The following is a 13,790-nucleotide window of genomic DNA, read 5'->3' as shown; positions in this document are numbered from 1 at the left end:
TAACACTGATCACTGCAGTCCCTATAGACCTCTATGGGGACTGCGATCTGACCACATTTAGCAAGTTTTGCTTTCGCCATACGGCGTTAGCTCATGTTTTCAATGTAGTCTATGGGTGTTCATCGCACTCGAATAAGCCTCTCTGCACCCAGCGCAGGGTTCCACTGCTATGCGTGTGCACAACCTTAGCAACAAATGCACATTAGCCACACAGGGGTCAAATAATGCATTTCCGGGCACCATTAGGCTGCAGGAGAGGGAATTTTTAGTTACTTTAGGAAGGGGGGTGATGTTCGACAGGGCTCACCAATGAGTCCTGGCTTTTGTACACTAAGCTATTATGTGATTACATTTTCAAATATGTATTAAGTTCTGCAAATATTATTGTTTACATGAAAACATTCTTATTTACATATACTGCTTATAATAATAAGTGGTATATTAAAATTATCTTTCCTATGGCAACAACTTATACTTTAAATAAATATTGCGTTTAGTATACAATACAAAAACAATAACAAATACCTGTATCTTTTTTTTTTACAATATGCATATAAAAATAAACTCTAAATGTAATCCTACAAGATCGTATAGAATCTGAGTGCCTGGCGCCTCACTAAGCATGCAGCCTCTCCTATGTATAAGGAATTCCACCATATAATTCCAAATCAAATACCATACAAAACATAAATAATACATACATGGATGATGCTCTATTGCAGATGTTATCTAGTAATAAAAACATAACATCACATAGCGTGATAGAATATATATAATGAGGAAGGGATCACTATGGGGAAGTCAGTGGCTTAATACAGGGATACACCTTCCAGTAGCAGTGTTGATACTGCCGTTTCACACCCCAATGGATTTGCATTTACACTATTCAAGTGAAATGCCATGATTACCACGGACCCTCTGTTAAGAAGAAGCTGGATGTGGACTTCAGTAATGAACATGTCACGCTCCTCTGACCGCAACTCCCCTCCACACGAAATAAAGATGAAAAAAAAAAACATGTAGAAAAGAAAAGCAATCTAGTGCTGTATCTTTTATTTAAAACAATTCTTAATCATAAAAATTGGAGCCGTAGCGGAATTAGGAAGTAATAAGCATCGGGTAACAAAGTGAACAAGTCCCGCTCACCACACTCGCATACGCTTCCTCTGCCGTCGGGTCTCTATTAAGTTCATTTGGAGACCAAACGGCAGAGTAAGAGTATGCAAGTTGTATGCGGGACTTGTTCACTTTGTTACCCGATTAAAAGGCAAGCAGTATACTGGGATCACGTTTTATTGACCTTAGAGTACCTGTCAGTAGCAGCTCTGTAACCAACAATCAGCGAGCAGTTATGCCTGACACATGGGGGCGGGGTTACCGCATCCCGACCTCTGATTGGGTGCTGCCTGCTGACGCCACAAACGTGAATGTTCCCCGGCCTTTATGACAGGCAGCCAGTCGGCAGTTCTCGTTGCTAAGGACGCTGTGAGCCTGGAGATCAGAAGATGGAGGAAGAGGGCACCGGAGCTGCTATGGACGCGATGATCTCTCAGTACAGCACGTACGAGGACTTTTTGGATTCACAGATTACCCCTCTAGACCTCTACTATCTAGAGGTAATTGGTTTCCCTTTTATCAAATTATTACATTCATGTTGCTTCCAGGTTTGTACGATTTATCGTCTACTTATATGAAGAAAGATACCTAGGCACACATAGTAACAGTCTTTTTTAACACTGAAAATAACTTTGAAAGAATCTATCAACAACAATTCGAATTTTTAAATACCTGTATAATTTGTCAATAATGGTCAGCCCTTTAACTCAAGCATTTATCAGCCTTCCTTCAAAATACAGTCTTTCATTGTAAATGCTCCTGACATAATATTGACTCCACCAGCAACACCAGACTCATTGGTTTATTAACATAAGACTCATGAGTATTGTTCATAATGTATGGCCCCTATTTACTATATTTAAAAAACAAATAAGATTTTTTATCACTGCTTATAGCAGTGAAATGAAAACTTGTATCCCCACAATTTGCCAGTATAATGTAACTGGTGAGCTTCCCAGATACTGGCGGTAAGAGGAGTCAGTCCTGTATGCGTCTGTTCACACATTGGCAGTGGAACTGGAAGGCCTACATTGGGTTTCTAAATTCACTGTCAACAAGAAAACAAATAGAAATAGATACATAAAATGTTTGAAAATGTTTAAAAATATTTAAAAAAATAATAACGATGCTGCAATTCAGCATTGGAAAAATTGTTGTTGTTTTTTAAATAAATAAAGCATTTTTAATGTACTATCTTCAGCTATCACCAACCTTTGAGAGTTTTTTTCTCTGTAATAAAAGGTGTTTAGAATGTGTCATGGATTTTTTTTTTAATAAATCCCTAATTTTCTAAGAGCATGTATTATGCTCTGTGATAAAAGACAAGGATTTATCTTGGTTTAACTCTTTAGACCAGTGATAGGCAACCACACTAGCAGCCCTTTAACCTTCAAATGGGCTTCACATTGCCCTTAATTTGAGTAATAGATTAAAAAATACATTTAATCAAAGAAATAGACACCTATCTGTAATAACATGTCAGCAGGCATATTAAACTAGTGTTACAAGCTATAACAAAGAGATCTGAGAATATTCTGACAATAAAGCAGGAAAGAGCTGGGGACCGCAGGTGACGACTCAGAGTCCCGCATGATGCCCTAGGACTGCCTGTTGCCCATCACTATTTTAGACTTACAACCAGATATTAGCAACGAATCTCTATCTAATCTCTAACAAGCAGGAAAAAGGATAGTATTTTTCTTGAAATTAAGTATATTCTGTTGATAACATGACCATAAATCCCACCCCGCTGCCTAGGTGTAATCTTTGACTCACAACTGTCGTTTATTCCCCACATCAACTCTATATCTAAATCATGTTACATACCCCTAAAGAACATTTCCAGAATAAGCACATATCTCACACAAGACACCGCAAAAAACTTAATTCATGCACTCATCAACTCCCGCTTCGACTATTGCAATTCCCTCCTTACTGGCCTTCTCCAAAACAGACTCAAACCCCTACGATCTATTTTGAGCCACTCTGTCAGTCTCTACATTGGCTGCCTGTATTTCAACAAATCCAATATAAGATTCTTCTACTAACATACAAGGCCATTTCCTCACTTGTCTCAAAATTCAAAATATCTCCCAACTCGACACCTCCGTTCCTCACAAAAGATCTGTGTCTCTCTTCCACTCTCATCACATCCTATTCTCGGTTACAGGACTCTTTTTCGTGCTGCACCCACTTTGTGGAATTCCCTCCACAGTAAGACTTTCCTCTAGTCTTCAAACCTTCAAGCGTTCTCTGAAAACCCACCTCTTCAGACAAGCTTATGATATTCCTCAACCACCATCTTAATCTCCAAAGATTACCCTATTACCACCCTATTAGCAACCTCTACACAGCTAACACAAGACAACAATACTCTGACCAACATTGCCACACACACAGCCCAGTCAATACTTTTACCTTTGCATTCTAGCTGGTTCATTGTGCAATATGATGTAGCACATGCCCTTGTGTTTCAAACTCCCGTTGTCCTATAGATTGTAAGCTTGCGAGCAGGGTTTTCTTACCTCTCTGTATGTATTACCCAGTATTGTCTTATTAATGTTTATTCCCAATTGTAAAGCGCTACGGAATTTTCTGGCGCTATATAAATAAATGTTGATGATGATGATTAATTATGGTATTAAGGTTTTTGCTTGTCTCTGGAAGGCCTCATTCATGGTGCATGGACTTTTGAAATGTTGTTTTTCCAGGGGTGGTAGTGACAGCTGTTAAAATGTAAATCATTATTAGAATCAACCTACTTTTGGTAGGTTTCTGAATAGATGTGTTTATATCTGACCAAGATAGCAATATCAAGGAAGTTAATCTGTGATGTGTGACATGTCTGTGGGACTTTGAGCTTATAATTATTGTTGTTACGGTAAATAATAAAAAATATATTCCTGTCCAAAATGTCCCATACTTGTAGAAAACCCGGTGCCCATTGTCTGTAAATACAATGTTGAATTGATGTTGAAAGAATTATGTGCCAAAATCAAAGATATGGAATTCATAGCATAAATCTGTGGATTAGAAATTAGGTAACTATTACCTACTTCAATAACTTCTTTATGGTTTGGAATGTGAGTATATAATGACTGAATGTTGCAGTTAGACAGAGGTAACTGTGTTTACAAAGAAGTTTAAAAAAAAGTGTCTTTAATATAAGCGCTTGAGGTTTTTTGTGTCTTATTGTTTCTATTTTTTGGGTCTCTGGAGTGCCCCATATCTGTATGCCAAAGCTTGTAGTAATGACATCTTTCCCACATTTCCGACATCATGGACTGCCGCATTCACAGCCATGCCTTCTTTTTTTCATTAGCTGTCTTTTTCTGTCACATTTCAGGTCATGCAAGGACACTGTTACCAATCAGTTGATTGGTCAACATAGGCGGGGGTAGCACTTGTTCCTTGCTGTTGTCATTTTAAATGTGGGTCCAGCCTGGCATGAGAAAGTTAATAAAGTCTCTTAAGGAGAATTTTTTTTCTGTTATTTTTTTTTTACAGATTTTGTGAGATGAGACTGGTGCACCAAGATATTGCACACTAGGTTGCTGAACTGTGTCACAGGGCGGGACCATATGCCTTGGCTGATCTGTCAGAGAAAAACAAAACTACATTGCTATATAGACTGTAACATTTGAGACAGGCAGATTTATTTCAAATATAGCCATAGATAGTAGTATCACCTATTTCTTAATTATGTTATGAGGATAAGGTCCTGTCTCTAGTTCACATGTCACATTTCTACGTATTAATGTATTCAGTAGGCTGATCAGCAACTAGGGTTTAAATGCTGCACCTGACTTGTGTTTTTAATGCAACTTCAGGTTGCAAATGTATGTAAAAAATAAAACCTATTTTATTCAATATATTGTAGCAGGAGCACATTTCTCCTGATGCAGACACAAACAGCATCTTGCTCAGAACAGTGCTTTTATTGTTCCTGCACAATAAGACAGCATAAAATTTCTGTTAGAATGACACCAGGCAACCTATCACTGGCTAGACATAAACCTGCTATCTAGACACCAGTCACTGTTTGGCATCGGTGCACAAAAGTTTATAACTAGAGTCTCTTTCAACAGCCTTAGTTTGATGGAGTAGCGACACTCCCACCTTGCCTTTAAAAGGAAGTCTCCTCAGGTGCTCTGTAATTTCTCTTCACTGCAGAGACACCCTATCAGCTCTGCTGTTAGTTGTGGAAAAGACAGTCAACACATGTAAGTAAATTTACACTTTATACTTTGTCACACATGTCTTACACCTGTATATCTCTGAACCTAGGTACATGGCCTGTGTAACCTGGTCTACATCCTTTACCTGCAGACTATCAGATGAATAGCTGATTCCTCTCTTAGAGGCCTGTGGCAAACCACTCTGTTTGCACATATCCCTGCCCCTAGCGCAGAGCCGTAACTAGGGTGGGGCGGTGCCATCGCCCAGGGCCCAAGCCCAAGGGGGCGCAGCAGCCGCCCGCTACCTGGCTCTGTATATACAGACTTTAACTTCCGCAGTGGAACGCACATGGAACGCATGTGTGTTCCACTGACAGGAGGTGAAAGGTTGAAATTCCTCCCTCTCTCTCAAACAACACATGCAAGGTAAATTTGCTTTCTCTCTCCAGCCAAAATGTTTTTTAGCTTTGTGTGGAGTTCATGTGATTGCATCTCTGCACCCAAAAAAAGTTGTGAATGAAATCCTAATTGTTTTTGATTTGTGAGGCAATGTTTTTGCTGTTTTATTAATAGGGCAGTGTGAATACTTATCAGTCAAAGATTTTAGTTATATGTGCTCTAGCTTCTGAGTTGAACAAGTATCTCTGCACTTATTACTGGAGCGGATAATGGTACAGCTGACATTCAATGTTTTTGTTTTACCCCCTTTTCATTTTCACATCTCCTTTCCTATGAACAGAAATGTTGTCTTTTTTTTTTTTTTTAATCCTAGTTGACTATTATGATTTACATGTCTTGTCTTGTTGAATGTGGCACACTTGCCTAGTGTACCTACAATCTTTTCTTGCTTAATACCTCCTGTCCAATTGAAAACTACCAAAAATAATAATAATAGCCTTGCATTGCTATGATAAAACACCCTTCTTGTAATTTCACACCTTTTCACTTCTTTTTTATGTCATTCTACCTTTCCATCCTTCATCTGACTACCAGTCACAGTTAAATATTTAAAGATACAGCACTAAACTACACTGTCTATTTGTATTTTTTTTTCCCATATTCGGTTTATTTGTTTTTTTTGCCCCTTGCGCGCTCTCTCTCGCTCTCTCCTTTTATTTTTTATTTTTACTCTTTTATCTCTTTTACTGTTCTTATTTGAGTATTGTGTGCATGAAATATTAGAATACCTTTTCGGTATATATTTTTGCATACTTTAAATGGTCATTATAGCAGAGAACCTGTTGTTCATTTATTTGAATTGTCGGGGTACCGAGGCTTGGTGCCCCTACTATCAATCTCTGATAACCTGATTTCCTATGTGGTATTTTGCCGTCGACAGCAAAGTGGAGAAATGAAACACAAACAAGGTGTTGCAGTTTCAAAATCATCTCTGAGGGTCCATGCAAGCTGATCCTTTATTATACATAGTGACCAGCATTAACTGGTTAACGACACGGACATATAAGGAAATCTCTTTAGCTCAGCAAATATACATATAAGCCCACATCCTCTGTTCAGCATTACATGCTTTTCCTGCCAGCTGCTTCCTTCAGTCTGGCATCCTGCTGCTGTCTGTTCCATAGGAAGCATCTGTTTTTTTTTCTTCAAAGCGTAGTCCTGTATAGTTTTTTTTTAAGGCATTTCACATATTTGTACATCTTAATAACTATCAATTATTTTATACTCTCACAATCCCCTCTTTTTATTACATTAAACAAATATACATGTGTTTCCTGACCCTTCCTATCATGTCATGATACAGGGCTACCTAATCTCAAGCTACATTTATCCCGACTTTGACCTAAAGTCTCCATGGGGATAGAGAATTGATCATTCACAAGAGAAAGTATCCTTGCATCATTTATTCTTTCCCTAGCAGTATTTCACTGCAGTATACACATGTTATTTTTGCTTGATAGGGGTTCTTCCGTTTACATGAGGTACATACTTTTTGAGTTTGATTCAAATATGTTGGTACCGGAGTCATGGCCTGATTTACCATTTTCCTAAACTTACAGGACAAATAACAATTCCACACAATCAACAGGATCAAAACCATTATTATTACCAGTATTGGATGGAGCATTACCTTAAAAATACCTGTTGCAGTGGGGGAATTACCTATGAACACATCCCACCAATGGTGTTGCAGATTATCTTTTAATTGACGAGCTACATATTTTAATTCCCGTGCTTCTATTACTGTCTGCATTTGTGCATGATTAGCTGAATAGTTTACCTGTGCCAAATGTTCTGCCAGGCGCTGGGTGTTGTTTATAGCATTGATTATTCCCTGAAGATTAATAGTCAAGTTATAGGAGGGTAGTTTAATTGGGATAAATTGCTGATATATATTGTCATTCCTATCCTTATAGAATATATAAGTCTCATTCCTCCATATTAGATGAGTAACATTTTGGATACATCCTGAAAATGGGTTAGTCAAGTTATACATTTCTATAGTTTGTTTATCATGGGTTACTAAGCACACTATTTGTGGTGCTACTTCTATAAACATATCATTTCTACTGTCATGGAGCTCCCAATTACACACACTAGTTGGATGTTCTAGCTTACAAGGTTCATAAACTTGAGTGTTTTGAGAGCACACTATTCCATTGTCTGTATTTGAACACAATCCTAAGTTATGTGTGTTGTTATTATCATCTATATACTCCCCTCTTATCTGTGGGGTCCATAATTGTGTTCCACCGACCTGGGCATAGAGTGGGACAGGCAATATGAGGAATTTACACATTATCTCAGTCCTCAGTATACTGTATGTCTGATAACTACCTATGCACCAGTTTTCTGTACACTTCACACCCATTCCATCAGTTTGAATCCATAGCTGCGTAGGTACATTAAACATATTTCTATATACCAGTTCATTGTTAGTCATTAATTGAGTTTGAGCGTTACTCTTTTGTATTTTCTGATACAGTGTCTTAATTGAGCATTCAGTCCAGTTAAACATCAAGGAGATATTTACATCTATTCCTAAGGAATTGAAAAATGTTGCATTAAATATCTGTAAATATACTTTGTCCCATAATATTAGTTTCTGAAAAGGCGTGAAAACTGTGGGCATCCACTGTGCCTGCATGGTGATTACCTTGTTTATATCTTCTCCTGCTGCACTCATCTTATTACTCAATGTTTCTATGTCTATACTGTTAAGTACCCCCATTCCAGTACCTGTTGCCCCCAATAATGTATCATACCACTCCCTTTTCTTCCTATTTTGGCACATGGGATCAAGAGGGAATGTGATATTGAAAGTGTGCTGGGTTGCATATTTCCTAGTACCTATATTTCTGCAAGTAGAGGGCACCTTGATTAGAGTATCATTAATGATTCTTGGCTTGGGGTCTAATATGTATAGTCTTTTCATGAGTACATATTCCCCTGGTATCTCAGTACTGTTGGTACACATCATCATCAAATCCCCTATTCCCTTCCACGCCCTTCCTATAGGTACTGTATTATTATTGGAGCCATTTACACACTTGAGGGCTTCTATCCAGGCTTGGGTATACCCTTTTAATTTGATAAATGGTTCAGTGCAGCATATTATGGGAGTACTATTAGTTATGGCCATAGTATCATTTTCCCCTGGTGCCCAAAAATGATGGGGTTCATTCCTCCCTGCTGTTTCTACAAACCCATGGCCACCAGTAAATGTAAAGTTTAACTTTCAACAGGGATATGGAATCATTCTTCTACTACTTCATGTTCCTACATCTACCATCGCACATTCTTCTTGATTACTTGATTTATTCCATGTCATACCTGCACATTTGGTTAAGTCTACCTTCTTAACTTTATTTCCTGGCGTATACATCTGTATATACATTATCTGTACTGTTACTAGTGCTATGCACATTATCACACAAAAAGGATTCATGGTGCTTCAATTTTCACTGTCAGCTTTTTGCAGTGAGATGCGTGGACCCAGGTGTCTCGTCCTCCTAACTTAACAGAAGTGGGAGTAGTCAAGACCACTTGATATGGACCATCAAATCTGGGTTCCAAAGTTTTCCTCATGTGCCTTTTTAGGTAGACCCAATCTCCTGGTTGCAAGGCATGTGTTCCTGTATCGTTATTTGGATCTGGAATGGAGGAGAAAACTTGAGAGTGCACATTAGTCATTATCTTTGTAAGCTGTATTTTCCCTTTTCTGAGTCACATGACTGTGCTGAACTAATGAAGCTAGAAATGAAGGAATTGTTTAGTTACGGCACTGCCCTAGCGTAATTAAATAGGGTGGTGCGGACCTTGCGAGGAGCGCATCTCTGTGAAAGAGAGACTCTGCGACCATTTTGTCCACCTGATATTTTAAGGCCCAAGACAAGGTAGTTTCTGTTGTCTTTTTAATTGTCTTCAGGAAGGATAGGAGCTGCATCCTTTAGTGCGCTCGGTTCAACTTACTTGCATTTTTGTGTCCTCACAATGATGCTTACCAGTGCACTAATGGGGACCTTCTCTTCTCGACACTCGAGAAGCCTACTTTCAAACACCTTGTCTTCTCTCCCATGGCCTACCATCCTTACAAAAGGACGCTTATGAGCCCTTTCTAATGGTGGTCGTACTGCGACAGTCGGATACGTTTTCTGGCATTCAGAACAAGCCCTACAAAACCTTTTTGCGGCTAAGTATACTCCGGGACAGTAAAACCTGCATAACACTTGATCCCTTGTTCTACATACCCCTAAGAGTCCACCTCCCACCTGAATGTGTGCAGTTTCCATCACTAGGGGTACATGAACCTGTAGAACTACCAATTGTTCTACTTTCCTCCCCTTCACTGTAGTCACTCGAAATAGCACATTATTTTTAACAATATATGGTGACACACAGCCTGCCGAATTGACAGGTCTCGCTATATAACATTACTAGCCAAATTAAAGACATGCTTTAATGTTACATCATTTTTCTGATGACGTGCAAAGTTTGGCAAATGTAACAGTTCGGGATAGTCAGACCAGTCTTTTTCCTCGCCAACAGGAGGAGCGGGTACATCCTTGATGTCACTAACAAATGATCATTTTGACTGTCTAGGTTTCTGTGGAAGTCTTGCCGTGACCCCCAGGTTAGAATTCTGGTTGAGCCGGTCCCAAAAGTCGAGGTCCATTGTGGTTCCTTAGGCAGATCCTTTAAGACTGGGCTTCCGGCCGGTGTATCAGTTGCCGGCATGTCCGGCCGGATTTGCTCACTGAGGACCTCTTTAATTAGTGGGAAGTCTCCCCCAGAACAAGGAACTATGGCAGTGTAGGCGCTATAGCAGACACTAACAGCCATGATTTGGCCCTTGAGTCTTATGGCCAAAAGAGTCCCTTTTAAACTCTTGATTGTCCCATGTGTGCAACACACTTTATTTCTGAGCAACCTTGAAAACTTTGCTCCAGCTTGGACAGAGCTGGAAACCAGCGTAAGCTCACTCCGAGTCCACGACTGCCCGGACAACCTTCTTGTGCACCTGCACAGTCACTTTACTTAAACTGGGTCCCCTGGCTACGGAACTCTGGGAACAGCAACTTCGGAAGGTATAACCAGCTTGGGCAAGTGAACAGTCCATGGGTTTTTGGGGTCTAGTGCACCTGGCTTTAAAGTGACCAAACTCTCCGCACTTGAAGCACCTTTAGTCAGACACCCTTATAGCTAGACCTCAATTAGAAATAGCACTATAAAGCATCTCTGACCATCTCTGATGATGATGATGATGACCAGTCAGCACTATGAGGCCCCACAGACTGATTAGCATCATGAGGCCCCTCTAACCGATCAGTGTCCTGAGGCACCACTGACCTATCAGCACTGGGAGACACCACAGGCTGAGCAGTGCTGGCAGACACCCCCTTGGAAACTTCAGGTTTACACACGTGGACCCTCTCATCCATAGTGTTTACTAGGCCTCTCGGAGAGGATGCCACGGCCACAGCTTGGTCATGTTCCTCGGCATACTTAAGAAAAAGTGTCTATTCTTCATGAAGTAATTGTCTAAGTTGTTCATGTTTTACAGCCAGATGAAGCATCTCTTATTTGCACTCCACAAATTCCTTTACAGACTCATTTAATGTTTGCACCTCTCGTTGAACCATGGCAAGCTTTTGTTTTAAAACAGTAATTTCTTGGTCTTTCTCGGCTGCTATCTCTTTAAGAGCTTGCACTGCTTTTTCTCTTTCGTAACACAATTTCTGCACCACATTCAACTTACCCTTCAGAGCTTCAAAACCCACAATTCCTTGCTCTCTCTGCTGCAATTGCTCTGCAGTTTCTTTAAGAGCCTCTACTGCTTTTAATTTTCCTTCATATAATTCTTTAAACTCCTCCAGCAAAGATTCAGAGACCACATTTTCTTGCTCTCTCTGCTGCTTTAAATTTCACACTTCTTTTACAAGACAGCAGGTTTCCTCTGTAAATATTTTCTCCAAGCAATCATACTCTTCCCTTACCACATAATCTCACCCAGGTAACACCAGGTTTTGTGCAGAGAGCATGAGATTTTCAACTTCATCTCCACTCTGTAAAATTTTCCTGCTGGGACTGAATTTCAGACACACCCATTTGTAAACTTTCTTTCTAACATATTTTATTCTTTCTTTTACCCATCTTAGCTGAAGTAAAGAAAATTTGTACTGGCAGCAATTACTTTTGTTTTCTATTGCAGCCTTTAAACATGTGCGGAACAGTTCAAAGTTATATTGCTCCTATCTCTCTCTCCACGGACAAAATATTTGCTTTCTCTGCAATATTCAAGCATATTCAGTATTCAATCCATTCCATTCGACACCCTTGCTTCTGGTTGGCTGGGTGGACAGCTGTGCTTTAGCTGTCCTTGGCGAGCCGCACTTCTGACACCACTTGTGGCAAGAGCACTCTTCTCCTGATGCAGGCACGGACAACATTTTGCTGAAATCAGTGCATTTATTGTTTCTTCACAATAAGACAGCATACACTTTCCGTCATAATGACACCAGACAACCTATCACTGTCTAGACATAAACCTCCTGTCTAGACACTGGCCACTGTTTGGCTTCGATCACAATGCACAATTGCACAATACAGGTTTATAAAGTATAGACTCCTCACACAGCCTTAGCCTGAAGAACAGGCAACACTCCCACTTTGCCTTTAAAAGGAAGTCTCCTGAGGTGCTATGTAATTCCTCTTCAGTATAGAGGCACACTGTCAGTACTGCTGTTAGCTGTGAAATAGACACAGTCAAAGCATGTAAGTAATATTAAACATTGTACTTTGTCACACATGTCTTACACCTGTATATCTCTGAACTAGGTGCATGGCTATACCTGTGTGTAACCTGGTCTGCATCCTTTACTTGCAGATTTTCAGATGAATAGCTGTTTCCTCTCTTAGAGGAGTGTGGAAAACCACTCCATTTGCATTTATATCTGCATGTATGTGCCTTTGCGATTTTAATTAGACATTGCTTCAATGCATTATTAGTATTGTTATTGATTTGTTAGGTGTCTCTGTGCTCCGCAGCAGCGGACAGTGGAGAAAACCTAGTGTGAGGTTACTGGGCTGTTGTTAACTCTTTTGCCAACTGGCTGGTTTGCTCAGTTGTAGCCTTATTTCCCAGCCTGACGCAGCTGGTAATTGGAGTGTATTTGAAATAATTTAGGCAAAGACTATTAGATTATTATTATTATTATCTTTTATTGTTAGTCTCCACTAAAAGTCTGCAGTGCCGTACATGAAAGTTACTGTATTAAACAATACACATAGAGCAACAATGCTCATTAATTTATTTATGGAACAACAAATAAGAGTGATGGTAATGTCCAATGTGAAGTTTGCCTGGGCTCAAGAAAACATGGCTAGGGTACCAGGGCTAGAGGTACAGAGGGTGATGCAATATTAGAAAGAGAACACAAGGAAAGAAGGTCCTGCTCATGAGAGCTTATGTCCTAAAGGGAGTGGAAGTGATAGCAGAGACAAAGGAGATAGGAGGAGAGATGAACAAAGATGTGAGTTTTAAAGGCATGGTTTATTTGTACAGCACATTCCATGGTGATGTTAGAATAAATATTATGGCAGCTCTTCCAAAACACATTAAGGGTTTGGGTATTTTCAGAAACATCCATGAACAGCTTCTGAAGACATAGGTTCAAGGAATATTGGGAGAAAGACAACCAAAAATATACTGCTGAAGTTTGACAGTGATAGCCAGAAAGATGCATTTTTAGGAAGGTCGCACCTGCTGCCGAACCTAAAAAGCAATAAAGGGTCGAGAAGGGGAGACTAGTGACGAAGCATCTTTGTTACAGTATGTTGAATTTACCAAGATAAAAGTAGCAAATTGGTGGTATATATATTCTATGTAGTTAAATAGGTAAGGAAATGTAGACTTAACTAGCTTTCCCTTGGTCTCTGTAGTTAGTAGGTGGTTTAACCTGGAAAAAAAACCTAGGGCCAGATAGAGCAAGGTATGCTACTGTGACAGGATGGACCGCCTATGCCACCCTGTCTGTT

At 39.7% G+C, this 13,790-nt stretch overlaps 1 protein-coding gene across 1 annotated transcript in view; it reads left to right on the top strand.

Annotated features, from left to right (window-relative positions):
• The first annotated feature begins 1,435 nt into the window (after positions 1–1,435).
• The window catches only part of CFAP299 (cilia and flagella associated protein 299), a 490,745-nt gene continuing 478,390 nt past the window's right edge, over positions 1,436–13,790 (top strand). The window contains exon 1 of the mRNA XM_075204555.1: positions 1,436–1,616. Coding sequence (XP_075060656.1) covers positions 1,506–1,616 — 111 coding nt within the window. The 5' untranslated portion in view covers positions 1,436–1,505. The remainder of the gene's footprint in view (positions 1,617–13,790) is intronic.

This window comes from Mixophyes fleayi, chromosome 1 (genome assembly GCF_038048845.1).
Source record: "Mixophyes fleayi isolate aMixFle1 chromosome 1, aMixFle1.hap1, whole genome shotgun sequence".
Lineage (NCBI taxonomy): Eukaryota > Metazoa > Chordata > Amphibia > Anura > Limnodynastidae > Mixophyes > Mixophyes fleayi.
Note: the sequence above shows the minus strand (reverse complement) of the source record. Positions and strands in the feature narration are given on the sequence as shown.